General features: G+C 44.6%; 1 protein-coding gene across 1 annotated transcript in view; it reads left to right on the top strand.

Annotated features, from left to right (window-relative positions):
- Positions 1-17300, top strand: part of large1 (LARGE xylosyl- and glucuronyltransferase 1) — a 107892-nt gene that overhangs the window by 18011 nt on the left and 72581 nt on the right. Inside the window, exon 2 of the mRNA XM_069156379.1 lies at positions 13050-13236. Within this exon, the coding sequence (XP_069012480.1) occupies positions 13131-13236 (106 nt within the window). The 5' untranslated portion in view covers positions 13050-13130. The remainder of the gene's footprint in view (positions 1-13049; positions 13237-17300) is intronic.

Below are 17300 nucleotides of genomic sequence, written 5' to 3'. Positions count from 1 at the left end.
GGATAACCACCGACCAGAGGGAGATGAGGAGCCATGCCATGGAGGTCTACGCTGCTCTCTTTGGGGAAGAGCAATGTTGTACAGAGAGCCGTAAGGAGCTCCTGGAGGGTCTTCCCCAGCTCAGTCCAGCAGAGAGGGCTACGCTGGACGGAGAGCTGATGCTGGAGGAGCTGACGGCTGCAGTGAACCAGATGACTTCAGGAAGGACTCCGGGAATCGACGGCCTCTCTACAGATTTATTTAAGCGGTTCTGGAACATCATCGGTTCTGACTTATATTGTGTTATGGAATGTTTTAAAACAGGATCACTTGCTGTTTCATGCCAGCAGGCAGTACTCTTCTTCAGAACTGGACATCAGTGGCCCTGCTTTGTACTGACTATAAGGTGCTTTCAGAGCCTCCGGCAGACTAAGAAACTACTTGAAGGTAATTGTAAATAGCGACTAAACTTACTGTATCCTTGATAGAACCGTTATGGACAACATTTTTCTCATCCGTGATGTGCTTGACGTGTAAATTCCACGATGTAGATGTTGGTGTTGTCTCACTGGATCAGGAGAAGGCTTTCGACAGGGTGGATCACTCTTATCTGTTTTCTGCTCTCAGGGCTTTTGGGCTTGGTGATGGTTTTTTTTGACCTGGGGGGGTCTTGTACAGTGGTGCTGAATGTCTGGTTAAAATAGGAGCTGGGCTGACTGGATCTGAGTGGAGGGATCAGACAGGGTTGTCCTGTCTCAGGGCAACTATACAGCCTTGCTTTGGAGCCTCTGTTGTGCAGGCTGAGAAGTCGGCTCAGTGGTCCGTCCCTGCCTGTGTCCTCCAGTCTTTGTCGTCCCCTCGCTGTCTCTGCATATGCTGATGATGCGAACATCTTCATCAGAGGCCGGGGAGATGTTCTGTGTCTGCAGGATACCTTGTCTCTTTATGAGGGCTTCATCTGCCCGGGTGAACTGGGCAAAATCTGAAGCCTTATTGGTGGGACAGTGGAGACATCAGACGGTGCCTCGCCTGCCTGGAGGTCTTCAGTGGAGAAAAGGAGGTTTAAAGGTGTTGGTGTGTTTTTAGGCTCTGAGGACTTTCAGAAAAAGAAGTGGGAGGGAGTTCAGGAGAAGGTGTGTGCTCGGTTGTCTAAATGGAAATGGTTTCTGCCCCGGTTGTCGTATAGGGGAAGAGTTCTGGTTGCTAATAACTTGGTTGCCTCGACTCTGTGGCACAGACTCATCGCTCTGACGCCACCAGGAGGTCATAGCAGAGATACAGAGGTTTGTCGTGGACTTCTTCTGGTCTGGCCGGCACTGGGTTCGTGCAGCAGCTCTCTCTCTGCCTGTGGCGGAGGGGGGGCGGGGTCTCATCAATATCCAGTCCAGGATCGCCTCGTTCAGACTCGGACTGCCCAGAAGCTGCTCTATGGCCGTGGCCCCGGCTGGATGGACATTGCTGGACTGCTGCTGAGGAGAGCTGGGCGGTTGGGCTACAACAAGCAGCTCTTTCTCCTCCAACCTGAAGAGGTGGACTTCGCCGGGCTGAACCGTTCTATGGCTCTGTTCTGCAGCATGGTAGGTTTTTAACACCTCACGTGAAGCTGATGAGACTCCGGGCGTCTGGCTGTTGGAGGAACCTTTGTTTTTCAGCAGCTTCATAAGGACTCAAACGCTGCAGTCTGCCAGCCTGCGAACGAGTTTCAGAGAAGCCGGCTGCACTAAACTGGGACATTTGGAGAAGATGTCATCAACAGCATCGTCATGGAGACCTTCAGGTAGAACGTCAACATCACGTCTGTCAGGCTGACCAACAGAATAGTGGAGGAGGCCTGTGCCGCCTGGCCACAACACCTGAGAGGAAACAGGAAACTGTACTCTGTCTGACCAGTGGGATGAAGAGAGTGAGTACCCCCCCCCCCCCCCCCCCCACACACACACACACACACTGCTCATTGGCCCAGCTGTGGGGGAGGGGCGGGGGAGAGGAAATAAGCTGTTACGTTCACAGCCCCTCAACTACACAAATTTCAGGCAGCAGGGAAAAAAAGCTATTTATGAAATCTGCGTTAAAGTTGTGAACTTGCGCTCTCTGGCAGGTTGAAGGAGTCGAGGTGGACCGAGTTCTTTGGCCCAGATGTTTCCCCGAAACAGCTGGAGGCGCCTGTAAAAGCTGCCCGTTGAAAAGCAGACAGCAGACCTCCAGTGGAGGGTTGTACATGGGGCAATAGCTACAAACAGATCCAGAGCACACCTGGATCCACACCTGGATCCACATCTGGGGGAGGAGTGTTGTTTCTGCTGTCAGACTGAGACCCTGGAACACTTGTTTGTTCGGTGTCCTCGGCTCTCAGCTCTCTTTCAACTTTTAAAGCTTTCAGGGTCTTGGAGACGACTTTTCTTTCATTTTATTCATCTTCGGTCCAAAATATTGCACAAAGAAGAAGGTTGTCCACACTGGTCAACTTTTTATATGGACATTGCTGGACTGCTGCTGAGGAGAGCTGGGCGGTTGGGCTACAACAAGCAGCTCTTTCTTTGACACGGAAGAATCGGGCTCGGGGTGCCGGTGGTGAGGATCCGGTGAAAGTTCTGGAGGGACTGTTGAAGGCCTGACTCAGGGTGGAGCACGCCTACGACCAGACTCGGGGTGGAGCACGCCTACGACCAGACTCGGGGTGGAGCACGCCTACGACCAGACTCGGGGTGGAGCACGCCTACGACCAGACTCGGGGTGGAGCACGCCTACTACCAGACTCGGGGTGGAGCACGCCTACGACCAGACTCGGGGTGGAGCACGCCTACGACCAGACTCGGGGTGGAGCACGCCTACGACCAGACTCAGGGTGGAGCACGCCTACGACCAGACTCGGGGTGGAGCACGCCTACGACCAGACTCGGGGTGGAGCACGCCTACGACCAGACTCAGGGTGGAGCACGCCTACGACCAGACTCGGGGTGGAGCACGCCTACGACCAGACTCGGGGTGGAGCACGCCTACTACCAGACTCGGGGTGGAGCACGCCTACGACCAGACTCGGGGTGGAGCGCGCCTACTACCAGACGGTGGACAATATACAGGCCTTCAGGGACAGATGGACTATTGGGGGGCATTTTATGCTCAGTGGGTGCTGGTGGAGAGCTGGTGGTGAACTTCTGAACATATTGTTCATTGCGACTGATTGGTCATTTATTTTTGGTGGTTTATTTTGGTTATTTTATTTGTTTGACTTACTTGAAGGATTTTATTTTCTCATTTTTTGCTTTTCAAGCGATGTTTCAGAGTGTTTTCTGTTTTCTCTGCAATAGTGAAATGAAGGCACTTTAAAAACCTTTCCTCTCCTCTCCTTGTACCATAGTGTTACCTGTTGTAAATGTTTTTTAGGGTGACAGACCAGGGCACTGTAACCACAGACTGTATTTAAAAGTGTTTGTAGCTTCAGGTCTGAAAAATGGTTCCAACGCAGAAGTGCCTTCAGCTGCAATACCATCGAGTGCCACTAGAGGTCGGCTCCAAAAAGCCTCCGGCTCCATAGACTCCCATTCAACTTCTCTCATCAAATCCAAAGTGAATAAAATGTGTCCATCAGTTCTCTCGGTGTTGTTAGCTAAAGTCACTCCTTCTTATTAGTTTTCTGGAGGTCCATCTGAAAATAATCCCTCATTCATTAGAAAAGAAGATTCAAGAAGACCTGTTTTTAGGGGCGTGTCTGTTTGATTGACAGGCCTGTAGTGACTATTGTGGGTCACTTCTGGCTCCAAAAGGCTACGAATAATCAAGATGGCAACGTCCAAAATCAGAACTGGAAGCTTCATGCCGGCCGTTCAAGAACGAACAGGTGACGTCACTGCTGGTTGCTGCTTGGCTGTAAAAAACAAATGCAACAAATGCTTGGGAGAACTGTCTCATTCCATTTTATACACCACACTAGTTTTAGGTTCTTGTCATCCTCAGTCATGATGGCCTGTTTATCCCCCACTCATAGCGCACCACTGGTCAACAAGCTATAAGAAGTTGGGTAACTCCAAAGTACTTATCTCATGGAGGATTTTCAAAGTGAATTGCATGTTTTCCGTCATTCTGGGTTGAGTCCTTCATTTTTATATCAAGTACATGTTTCACCAGAGTACGACCTGATTCTTGTGTTTACCTGAGTAGAATGAGTACCCAGCGCACACTGCAAATAAAACCTGAAAATGAAGTCAGGTAGAAAATCTAAAGATATTTTTTGTGCCAACTATACTTTTGATATACAGAAAGAAACCAATCTAAATGTAGCTGTAGAAAACATGAAATATTGATTAAATATCCAGAGTTTTCCATATACCAATTCCCTATATGGGTCATTATCCAGAAAGAAAATCCAAATAAATCAAATCAAAGAGTCGGGACTTAAATGAATCCAAGTCACCTGCTGAGCTCTGGTGAAGGAGAGCAGAGCTGGAACAGTAGCAGGGAGAGGTGGGCAGAACACGGAGTACAGGGAAGAAGAGTTGTGCATTTATTGGGTTTATTTCAGCTGATATTGATCCCATACCAGAGGCTCTGTTCTTATTTCGTCCAAATACCCTTTGACCTACAATCTGTCTTGTGTGCAGGTTCGGTGCACTCTGCTGTACGAGGGGAGAGTACAGAGACTGTACGCTTCGAGAGTAAGCACTCCAAGTTTCATTGCTTGATCCACCTCAGCACCTGAGTTACACATGAGTCTGAGGAGCAGAAAGGAAAGTGTGTAGAAAGTTTTTCACAATCGTTAAGACACATGTCTTGTAACCTTCCATCTTTTCTCAAAACTGTGAGCACAAACCCCAATTTTAAAACTACATTCACAAAACCTCGGACCCTTTCTGCAAAAATCAACATTCACCTCAAAACAGTTTCATCTGTGCTCAAAACCAAACTCTGTTTTCTGATCACGCTCCAACGTCAAAATGGAAACACTACTGAGCAGTCATCACACACTGCATCACAAAATAGAAATCACAGCTTTCAGTGCATCTACAGAAAAAATGTTGTGGAAAAGGACAAAAAACAAAATGTAAATGACAAGATGTTCTGTTGGAGGACAAAAGATGCCACTGTTGATTCCCTCCAAATGTTCAACAACTCTGCTGCATTTCACCATATCTCACTGTGTTATGTTGAAGGACTGTATCAGCTATAAGGGGTTCTTATTGTACTGTTGAGGGAATGTACAAAGAGTATATATGCAGTACTGTGCAGCAGTGATGGTCCCCGCCGCCTCCTTTAATGTATATTGGCAAAGTGAGGCGCTGAAACATCTGTAAATACATCAGCACTGAAAACCTTCGATGAGCAGAAATATTTTCTGAATCTGTGGATTGTGGCGGACAGAGAGAATCTGCTGATGTGGGGTTGTACTCTTTGTCTTGCTTCCCTCATTGTATTTTCATGAGCAAGCTTTTACAGCAGCTCGTATTTCATTAGAAATGGCTCTTCCTTGCACCCCCCCCCCCTTCTCTCTCTTCCTCTGCCTCTGATAGTTTCTGACTACGGTTGATTTGAACAACCTGCACTCTGAACGGCCTTATATTGGTTTTGCAACAAGTGTTTTGAGTCGTTGTGTTTAAGCTTCGACCATTATGCACCACAAGCCGTCACAGTGAAAAATGTATTTTAGTAAATGAGAATGTGTTTATAGAGTTTTGCAAAAAGAGTCAGAGATTGATTGAATGAATGGGTTCAGGCCACCAAGTATTTGGTTCATAGAATGGGGTTTAGTGTTTCAGCAATTCAGAAAAACTGTAATTTCGCATACAGGGTTGAATGTATTTCTTTGCCTTGAGAATGAAACCCAGACAGAAGCGGGTCTGAGTCTTCTGGATCTTCATGTCGCTGCTCATTAGCAGCTGTACGCTGTGTTTAAGTGTCACCCTCCACTGCTTCCATGGGGAAGACTCCGATGACACCATTTCTGTTTTTAGGCCTGTGCCCTACTTTGCTCTCGGTGGTATGTGTTTTGAGGTGGAACACAAGGACACGATCACGTGACTCTGTGATCATTTTCATCTTGTTATTGAAGTCCTTCCCACAAAATATCAACCTAATGGAGGTGAAAAGAAATGTCTTTGATGCAGGTCAGTTGTTCATTTTGTGAACGAGGAGGCAGGAGGTGTTTTTGTTCCACGTGTATTTTTCTGTATTTTTTAAAGTATTCTGTAAAGTGTTGAATGAACCTTGATGTTCTAAGTTTGCCTGAACCAACAGTGCTATTTGGCTTGTGACAGCAAGAGTGAACTTTCAGCCTGAGAGAGATGAGCAGGGAAAAAAAAAAATCCCCATGAAGATGAATGTTTCAGTAGGATGTATTTTTTTTTCTGCAGTTTAGCCTCCAGCTCAGAGTCGGTCGTGATTAATTGTTTCATCTGGGCCTTTAAAGGTCTGTGTCTCTCCCAACTTAACAGCAGTTCATCTTCCAGCTGTTGTATAAATGTATCGTGCTGCTTTATATGAAAATACGCTCAAATACCAAATGTAGCCCGGAGATGTTGTCTCCCGCTGAGTTATATCCACTCAGAGAAGGTCCGTCACAAACAAAGTGAGCTTTATGCTGGTGCAGCGATTAAAGGGAAACGCTTTCTGAGATAACTCAGGATACGCCGAGTTCAAAGTGGTTGCAAACTATTTGTTTTGACTGCAATCTAAAAAAATAGGTTATAGGTCTCCATAGCGACAGAAGCTCTGTTTTTCCCAACCTCTGTGACTCTGTTCTGGTTTGGAATGTGAATCGGGTCTAAATATACTTATCGGATAGTAATTTTCATATATTGTCCATCGCATTCTCAATGGACTCTCATTGCCTTTCTGAGACTCAGCAATCAATCAGTGGGTCAAAAGACAACCTGTGGACCAGTAGCAACGCAATGCTGACTAATAGGAACACATGTACTTAACATGATTTTACTGAGATGTAAAAAGACAGAAGTCTTAATGAACCTGGATTCCCCTGCTGCTGTTAATCAGTTGTAAGATAAAGGTTTGTGATATACCATTACATGCTGAGTTAAGTGTAGATCCCAGACTCAGCCTCTTGCCTAATGACTAATCCTCACCAGTCAAGGTTTTTTTGTGTAGGGTTTGAGGTAATGTGAAATCGTATTAGAGCATCAGAAGAGCTCCCAGGTAGACCTCCTCAGCACTAAGCTGATTTGCATGAAAAGAAGCCTGTGCCCATCTCACGCTCCCCCTCGCTGCGGAGGATTTGTGTGACTTCACCTCTAAATGCCTTTATATGCTTCTAAAGCTGCGATGACATACATGCTGCACAGCCTTCTCTGCACAGCGGTGCACATATCCCTCCCAACGACAACAGAATGCTAATGAGTGCACAGATAAGATAAGATAATGAAATGACAGCAAACTCCCACGACTCAATCAATATTTTTTTCTCCCCTCTGGTGGTGAGGCAGGAGTCTTTCAGTCTTTAAGTCCTCGGTGCACTCCGTACTCCTGTCAGGATCATGTGGGTTGTTCTGACCTGTGGACACTTGTGATCGCCACGTTGAGAGAGACTCTCCACAGATCTGCTCCTCATCTTTGTTCCTCCGTCTGAAATATGACCATGTAATGACGCTCTGCACCTTTTGATCACTTCCTGTTCTGTTCAGCTCAGAAAGTCGATGGACAGTCGGGGTCCTTTCTCCCTCTCGGCCGGTCACATGACCGAACAGAGCGGCTGGTGGAGGGCACGTCCTGCCGCTGGTGTCGGCGCTCCACGGGGGCGTCGTGAGGTGCTCCCGTGGCTCAGAGCCGAGGGCAATCTGGGATCAAATCAGAAGTGACAGGTGTAATAAACCATTTTCAGACGCTGTGTCACAGTTCTCTGCAGCAGAAAGCAGTTCTCACGCCGGGGGACTTCTCCGAGTCAGCAGTGTGAATTCATTTCATGCCTTTTCAAATTCAAATGGGCCAAATTGGGTTCAGCTATTGTATATTCGGGATAAGTCAGAAATGATCGCAGCTCTGAGGTCAACTTTTCTTTAAGCTCCACATCTGATGGTCTTTAGTGAATGGAACAAACTCAGGTTTCATCATTTGGCCTCAATATGGAACCTCAGTCACATGATGAGTGATTATTTAATTTGGTCATCTGTGTTTGATCATTTGCAAGAAGCAGATGTGTCTGAAAGCTCGTAAGACCTCGAGTAGAGATTATTTTGTCACATAAACTGGTCAACAGTGAATGTCCATCCTCAAGGACTTCTTCCAAATAAATTATGAAAGGATCCCATTTGTATTAGGTTAAGGGAAATGTTTAAATTATTTGGATGGAAACGTGAAGGGTCGGGTTGTGATGGTGACCTCCATTTTGGATTTTAAGGGTTCTTTGGTTAAACTGAGCCTCGTTACCAGCGATGGATCAAACCAGCTAGACTGCATATTAAAAATCATCCACTCTGTAACAACATAAAACATAAAACGGTCTCAGGTTGGCAGACGGGATGATGAGCTAACGGAGCTCTTCATCTCATCTGTGATAACTGCTCTGAACGACGTATCAACGGAAAACTAAACATATCAACTCTGCCAGTATTGCTCCACGGAGGTGAGCTGTGGAAAGAAAGTCATCGGGGCGCTCTCCGACCCACAGAGACGAGCCGGTGAGGAGGCGCACGGCGTCAGACAGAAATGAATGGGTTTTTAACAGTTCACCGCCACACAGATGCAGCAGCCCACCGGGGTTTGTCCCCACCTGACCGATGGTCAGAACAATGCTGCTGTTATACCATTAGATGCCTTTATGAGCCAATATTACACCAACGCTGTTTACTCACCAGAAACGCAGCGAGTTCAGCATCAATCTCTCCGGCAGCAGATGGTAACGCTTCTTCTATTTTTCCAGAAGTTTCAGCCATTGTTGTGTTTTTTAATTCCACTCATCATAACTAGAAGAGAGGATACTTCTTCCTTCGATGTTGGACTGTGGGCAGATTTGACACGAAGTGACTCACTGTACCATCTTGTGGTGCAAAGTGGTATTACAAGACAGGCCAGGCTGGCGCTAGCTGGTTAGCAGGCTAAATTCAGTAGATATCTCTGCCAAACAATACCTCGACATCTGCGACAAACCATCAACACTGCTATTTAAAGTGCCTTCAAGAGTTATTACAAGCTGCATTATGCTTATAAATAAATCATAAGGTGACCAAGGTGAACAGCCAGCTAGTTTTATTTTAACGTACTAACGTATTAATGTGGAATAACAATAAAGGGTCGACTCGCTCAGTGTTACTACCTGTCTTCACCTAATAAAACAGGATGCCATGCTGACACTATACATGCTGTGTTAATACACCCAAGGAAGACACCACCTCGTACAAAGCCTTAGTATCTGACTGGGGTTTATCAAGTGGGAACCTCCCTTCAATGGTGTTTCATCAAGTTCGGCCCACGACCCCTGGAAGGCTCATCAGCAGTCCTGGTGTCCCTGAACTACTCCCCTCAATACTCACCACCACCTTGCTCTACCTGTTTCACATCTAAACTAGAATGACTTGTTTTTACATACTTTGGCAGCGTTATCTTTGCTCAAAGCCACAAATTCATACCTGCTACACACGACCACCAACATCATTCTTTATCCCCCAAATCCAAAGACTGCAAGCTCCGCCCCCCTGATTCCAAGCTCCTACAACGGCGCTGTTGTTGACCACGTGATGAACCCTCGATGACCTCCCTCTACTGGACGCACCCCTACGCTCCACCCTCCACTCCACCTCAGCTGCTCGTTCAGAATATATTTTCCTCTCATGCGCCTCATCCATATTATCTCCCCACGACACGGTCAGCTCAGAGATAAAGTATTAGCTGGCTAACTGTCTGTACAATGTCTGGCCTCAGGCGCGTACAACTTGTTTCTTGTGGAATCCTGAGCTTTCCACCCAGATGGAGCTGCAGTTCCCAGTCCTTCCCTTCATGTACCTGTCTGGACCCGTTCTTCCCCTGCTGTCCTTTCCCGCTCCAACAGAACTAATATCTGCCTCTTTGCTTCCACCCTGCTCTTAATTCCTGTTTACTGACATGTCATGCTGGTCTCACGGTTGATGGAAGCTCACAGCTGAGTCTCTCTCTCTGTCCCTCGATATCACAAAGGTTATAGTGGTGGGCTGTACATTACTAGGTCTGACAGAAACAATGGCAGAACCGCAACCCTGATGGATCCAGATAGAAATGAAAGCTGAAGGTTTATTGTTCAAAATATCTGGGGGAACAACCGGTTTCATGATTCAAGCAAACCAACATCGACTGTTGGTAGGAAATAGGAAAAATTGGATGCTTTGTTGACCTGTCGACCCAATCCTCATTTTTGCAAGGGAGTGATAGTTCTGTCTTTGCTGATAGCTCCGTCCAGAAACCGTGTCTCCATCCACGTTACACTATGAAGACTTTCTACCGGGATTATTTCTCTAGAAGAAAGTAGACCTTTAATTTACATCCGTTCCCGTAAATAATGTAGAAATTACTAATGCAGTTCTGAAAAAGTTCTGTAGATGATTGAAATTAGGCTCGAAACGAGGAGTTTTGATTTTGACCTGGCGTTGAATTGAATAGAGTCCATGGTTGCTACGGTGTCCATCACGGCTCTCTGTTCAGATGTTTTCATTATGTCTTTGTTATTTTTTCTAACCCCTTTTGTCTGTAACCTCTCTAAATCTTCCCCTGCTCGACTGCAGCGCCCTCCTCCACACAACGATTCAATCAGACTCTCTCAGCAGGTTTCCCCACAGCTTTTTTTACACCAATAAACCACTGCTCTCGTAATCATCGCTCATCACTTTTACTGTCAACACACAGCAGTTTGCTATTGAGCTGTGGATATAAAATTCCATTTTCTATTAACTTACTGTTGAGCCATGAGGGAAGGCCTGCCATTGACATCTCTAGCAATAACTATAAATTTAAAGGCATGCTATGGATATCGCATTACTTTTTGTACCGAGCAAGATTAGTGAGGATTGGATGTGATTCCTTGTTCATGTCCCTGACGTTACATCATAAATGTTTGTGCGTTTGAGGTAGAATTGGGTTTTTATAGTGCAAGTTGAGTTTGACCGAGAAGTCAAATGAAGGCTGTTGATGTCTTATTCAATGTAAGCGTGTTTGGGCTTTTTCACTTTGGGGAATGTGAGCAGTGGTGAAGCCCATTATTGTTCTGACTGCAGTGTCTGTGCTGGTAGCAGATACATGGTGGGTGGTGCTCCCAAAAACTGGACAATACTTGTGGCATTCAGTGCTAAAATTGTGTTGATAAAACTTTTCCTCAATAAATGATTCCAAATCTATTAGTTTCCCCATGAAGAACAGAGTACATACTGAAACTGTATGGGTAAGAGTATTCTTCTAATTTAGCATTCCACTCAAGTCATGATGGACAAAAATAAAAAGGTTCAAAGCGATGTGGCAAATCTCTTCTTAAAACATACTTTTATCGGAGCGCCTTTACTGATTTTAGTCTTTTATTTCTTGTATACCCTGGTTTAATGTGTTTTTATGTTGGTTTTATATGATCATTGTATTGTTGAGGCTTGTTAGAATTCACGGGTTGTTTTGCTTTTAATGGCTTATTTTATGTGAAGCACTTTGTAACTGGAGTTTAGACAAATGCTATACAAATAAAGTTCATTATTATTGTTCAACATTTTTTTAACTCTCGGTGACCGAAAACAAATAAAAAAACGTTCCTCGTTTAGCAGAGAATAAACGCTCACCGCCTCGTCAGGCGTTTGGGAGAAATGTGGCGCTCCCATTAAAAACGATTTGTTCTCCGAGATAAAGGCTTTGGTGAAAGGTAGGTAGCTGCAGCGGTGGCAGACTGTCGGCCGGTTTCTGCTCATGCTGATTGGTTAAAATGAACCTGAGGTCTACGCCCAGCAGGATGGAATGACTGTTACTGACTCTATTGTGTTCCCAGACCCATATATCCATGCAGTGAATTTGGCTCTGGGTATGTCAGGCTATTTACAACATACATCCTTCATAGAAAGAAAAGTCATCATTAGTTTTAAGATAAAATTGACAAACTAATTGCGTTAAGGAGGTCAAGGCAACACAATGAGAAAGTTGTCCTGTGTTGCTGCCCTGTTAGACTGATGGAAACTGATGGCATCATGTTACATCTTGGCCCCGAAGCTGATAGCTTGTAACATTAGCCAGAAATGTGCTTCAGTCTGCAGTTCCCCTTCATTCTCAGCTGCTGCCCTCTTCCAACACAACGCCTTTCCTCCCCGAGTTCTTCCATGACTGGATCAAGCTTATCCTGCTTGCTCTGACACCTCACTTGGATACGGTAATAAAAGACTTCAGTGTAGTATTTGCAATGTAAATCATGTTATCCAGTGGAGAGCTAATATCACACAGAGGTCAGAGGCTAAGGAGCCACTGAAACGATTCACAGTCTGCCTATCAAAGCTGCGTTGCCATACTTGAGATGCTTGTTTAATCTCCTCCAGCCTCCGACCCGACTCTCTCTGCACTCTTTACATCGTCCAGGCCACAATAAAAAGAGAAAAAACTGATTCAGTAAGCGCTGGAAATACTTTTCATTTAGAAATATGCTCCATAGATGGCGTTTTACTGGCTGACACCATGATAATTGGCATCGTGGCTTGTGTTTGTGCCAGCCTCCACAGCGCCAGCCAGAGGTATTATGTTTCATCCCTGGGCAGTCTCTGGTGAAGATTAAAAATCGACTGAGGTCACCCGGGTAATTGGACAAATGTGGTTGTAACGGAAAGAGGATTTCCACTAATATCATATGATGAGACTTCTATACACTCTGCCCTGCATCGAACTGGAGATTGACAAATTAGTTTAGGTCATCAAGTCAGATTAGTATGTCACTTCCTGATTCATACAATATTTAATAACATGAATCCAACCAAACTAAAAGCGGTGAACTGCTTCATGGCTGCAGTCATTGTTTTCTGAATGTGTAATTTAAATTCTAAGTGACGTAGTTGGTGATAAGTTGTCCTTCTGCTCAGCTGTAACAGTGTTTGTAGGATGTGAAGTGTCTGACCTCGTTCTTCCCTCTGCCACCTCTCTTCCAGTGCCATGAATCAGCCTGGACAACAGCTGCTGCCCACATAGAGGTCACTTCACCTCTCTTTCCATTCGCTCTGGTCCAGAGGATGCTGGGAATGTGTCGCGGGCGCAGGAAGTTCCTGGCGGCCTCCCTTGCCCTGCTCTTCATTCCAGCACTCACCTGGCTGTACCTGTCAGTCGGAAGCTTTCAAGGTAAGCACGCCGGCATTAATAATGGGAACTGACAAAATGACACATTGTTGTACATGTGTGGCTTAACGGGACTCACCAAAGCTGATTGGGTCCTTGGCTGGAGCCATCTGCAGGTTTGTTCCTCTCACATGAGAGGATGCAAAAACACGTTGGTTTCTGGGTAAAATAATTAAAGCTGCAGATAATTTGGAGGGTGATGTGTTCACATGATGAGGTCATTTAAGGTCAGTGGAGAATGGATGATTGGAAACCTGACGATACTACGTCCCGCCCACCGATAGCTGTAACCTGACCGCACCACAGGCCTGTCAATCAAACAGACACGCCCCCAAAAACAGGTCTTCTTGAATCTTCTTTTCTAATGAATGAGGGATTATTTTCAGATGGACCTCCAGAAAACTAATAAGAAGGAGTGACTTTAGCTAACAACACCGAGATAACTGATGGACACATTTTATTCACTTTGGATTTGATGAGAGAAGTTGAATGGGAGTCTATGGAGCCGGAGGCTTTTTGGAGACGACCTCTAGTGGCACTCGCTGGTATTGCAGCTGAAGACACTTCTGCATCGGAACCATTTTACAGACCTGAAAGCTACGAACTCTTTTATATGCAGTCTGTGGTTGTTTGTCATTGTTACAGTCTATGGTCATAACCTCCGTCTCAAGATTCCTCAACCCAGAGGCTTTGGTCGGCTTTGTTAGCAAGATGTTGAGTTAGTTGTGTCATTGCTGTGACGGCCCATTGGTATTGATATGACCTCATTTCTTTCCAATCATGTTCTATATGATGATGAACAGTGCAACAACCACAAACACTCATGTTGTGCACACACGTTTACTTGAAGTCTAAACACAGTCACTGGTGATATCTGACAAAAAAAAAAACAATGTGAAAGAAACGGTTTGGGGCAGAATGTAAAACAAACCCACAGGAACACAAAAATGAGACACATGTCCGTTAATCTCTTACTTCAGTCTGGAAGCTACAATAAAAGGTTTTTTTCACATTCATTTTCCATTTAATCAAAATAAAAAAAAATTCACATATCAGCTTTTCAGTCATTCTTTGAAATATGCTTTTGGCCTGTTTGATTGCCTGGAAAAAATATCTTCAACAAACTACTAACATTAGTTTGACAGCAGTAAGAGGCGTGAATATTTGTCCTCTACCATTAATTTAATCTAATTATGAAATACGGTCTTGATGAAATGCTAAAATGAAGAAAGTTTGATTTAAAACAATAAATAATTTTAGGCTGTTGGAATTACATGTACAGTGAATAAACAACATTATTGTTGTACTTTTTCTTATTGTTCATAAGAACCCTTCAGATTTGTCCCAGAAAGTCTGTAGAAACAAATTTCCTGGAGACAAAGTCACCCTTCCCCCGTCTCTCTTCTGGAGGTGGGATATTAATGAATTACTGAGGCCTGTCCAAAGTTGATTACTTCCTCCAGACAATATAGTCCTGGAGTTCTTGGAGCCATTTTAATGACTTTGACTCACAGGATTGAAATGCTGCAGTAGTGCCATTATTAATTATGATTAAATTGACAATTTTGACTGGGGGTCACAGTCACTGGAGACTGCATACGTGAATACACTCCCATAATGCAATAGTCACCAAGATCTGCAAAGTAATTATTAGATTTGGCAGTAAACTCCTGGCGGTGGGGAGGAGTCGCTGGGAGTGTGATAAGTTGTGAAAGGACCTGGCTGCAGGGAGTGTCGGCTGGAGGTGAGGCCTGAATGTGTGAGACAGGAACAATGTGCTTCGACTGGCTGCAGCTCTCCCATTCACTCTTTCACTCTTTCACTCCGTTCTCCCTCCCTCCTCCCCCTCCTCCTCCTCCTCCTCCCTCTCTCCCTCCTCCTCTCTGTCTCTCTGCCTCTCAATTCACTTCAGTTCATTTCATTTCACAATGCTTTTGGCATGGCCATATTTAGATACAGAACTGTCATCAGTACTGACGTTCATTTGCAAGATGTCCAGTTAAAGAAAACAAAAACTACCATATGGGACTAAATGCATGTAAAAATGAACAGTCAAAAAAATGAAGTGTTTGAAATTGAACTGTAACAGCTGTTTAACATTTGATAGATTTTCCTATTTTTAAATAATATTGAATTAAATTCTGGTCCAAATTTGAAATAAAGAAAAAAGGTGCAAAAACAAATATAAGATGTTCATTGTGTGACAGTTATGAGCTAAACAATAATTCAGACAATAAGATAAAATTAGAATATTGAAAACAAACATGCCAGTCCAGTGAAAACAGCTCTCATAATTCCCCCAGTACAGCATGTCATTCCTCATCATCAGAGCAGTGGTCAAGTCTTTATTATTTATTAGGGAATTTCTGTCTGTTTCTGTGTCGGTTGTTTCAGCATTTGTTTTTTTTCAGAGCTGGATAACATGCCGTTTTACTTTGAGGTCCAACAGGTGATATATTTCTGCTTTTGTCATGATGTCTCTGATGGTTCTGGTGAGCAGAGCATCAGTCCAGTTGAGTGAGGCGACTGTTGGCATGGCGAGGCTGTGAAGTGGTGCCATTTAAGATCACTTTGTTTTACATTGATCTAATATTTCATTGATGCTGTCATGTGCACCTGCAAGATGCTTTTACCAAATTCACTCTGTGCATTTTAATCAGATGCTTTGACACTGGCTGACATCTAGATTTATTTGTTGGCTCCACATCTTCCCCCCATAAAGCAGAATGGGTTGTAAAATTCAAATTGAAATTCATACCGGGTGGATCCTGAATGTTAATCTGTCTTTCAGTTGCAAAAAATGTTGAGCATGCTTTATATTGTAAACAGTTTTTATTGTTTGTGCTTTTGTTTAGTGTCCAGGCCCATCTCTGACAATAGTCTTCAACATGTTAAAACTCCAGGGTTGAATGTTTGTGTATGAAGGGTGAGACCAGGTGCTGCTGACCAGTTCACTTCTATATAAGCCCTCCCAACACTCCAGAGATGAGCGAACGTTGTCACCTCGTGTCTCTCTACGTCTCTGTCTCCATCCATCGCTCCGTCCTGCTGCTTTTCCTTCTCTCTCCTCTCGGCTGAGTTTTCCTGTCGGACAGAATCAGAAGGACGGAGAGTCTCTGGGGTCTGTGGTGCTTCGTCTGGATGAGCTGCCACGTTAGTGAACCTGCAGAGACAATCTGCTCTTTTCAAAGGAAAATACTGCATAGGTCTGAAAGCATGCAGATGCCCTGTCCATAATCTTTAGTGTGTGATCCTCTGTTCACGATTTTGAGTGAATCGGATATGTTTTGTGTACCAGCGAAAATGTAGCAAGGGTCTGATTTAGTAGAAGTTTTTTGTATAACGGCAGGAAGATAAAAAAAATAACCTCAAACGTGAAAGTTGTGCCCTTTCAGAAGTTTATTAATAACTTTTGTTATCAGCTGAGCCTTCCCCTTTATACAGGTAGTAACCCCCTCTTGGTGCCCGGTGGAGGTCTGATGAAACGTGAGGTGGATCCTCATGGCTGGAGGAGGTTTGAGTTGCCAATCAACCGAGATGTGCATTTAAGAATTAAAGTCGCACATCTGGTGTTGGAATCACTTGGTGATAAATCCAGCTGCTCAATCATGGAGCGTGCGAAACAGTGTTAAATATACAAGCTGCTGGAAATGTAATGTTGTTAAAAATCCTATTTGCTTTGTTGACTTTGGTTGAGTTGGAGTGTTTACTCCCCTGTGTGGGTCAGTGAGCGCCGAAATCAAACTGTGGTAATAAACTAAGTCAGAAGAGTCAGAGCTGATGATGGACGGTGTGTCAGGTGTAGAAGTGGAGAAACGGGGTGGCCAGGTTCATGGGTCTCGCCGAGTCCTTGGATGCAGTATATTTGTTTGGAAAACACAAAAATACACTTAAGGGTTTAAAATATTCAGCAGCAGCTCTTTTGTTGTTGTTTTTTTCAGCCTCAGTTGGTTCAGTGTCGAGTCGAGTTGTGTAAAATCAAAGTGAGAAAACTGAATACATGAATCCACTGAAAACTGGAAGTAGTCTGAAAGCCGTGTTGTTCTGCTGCCACAAAATCCATCTGA

This window comes from Embiotoca jacksoni, unplaced genomic scaffold (genome assembly GCF_022577435.1).
Source record: "Embiotoca jacksoni isolate LCO1_2020_lvr unplaced genomic scaffold, fEmbJac1.0.p SCAF_21, whole genome shotgun sequence".
NCBI lineage: Eukaryota > Metazoa > Chordata > Actinopteri > Embiotocidae > Embiotoca > Embiotoca jacksoni.
The sequence above is the reverse complement of the archived record's forward strand: the minus strand, read 5'-3'. Positions and strand labels throughout refer to the sequence as shown.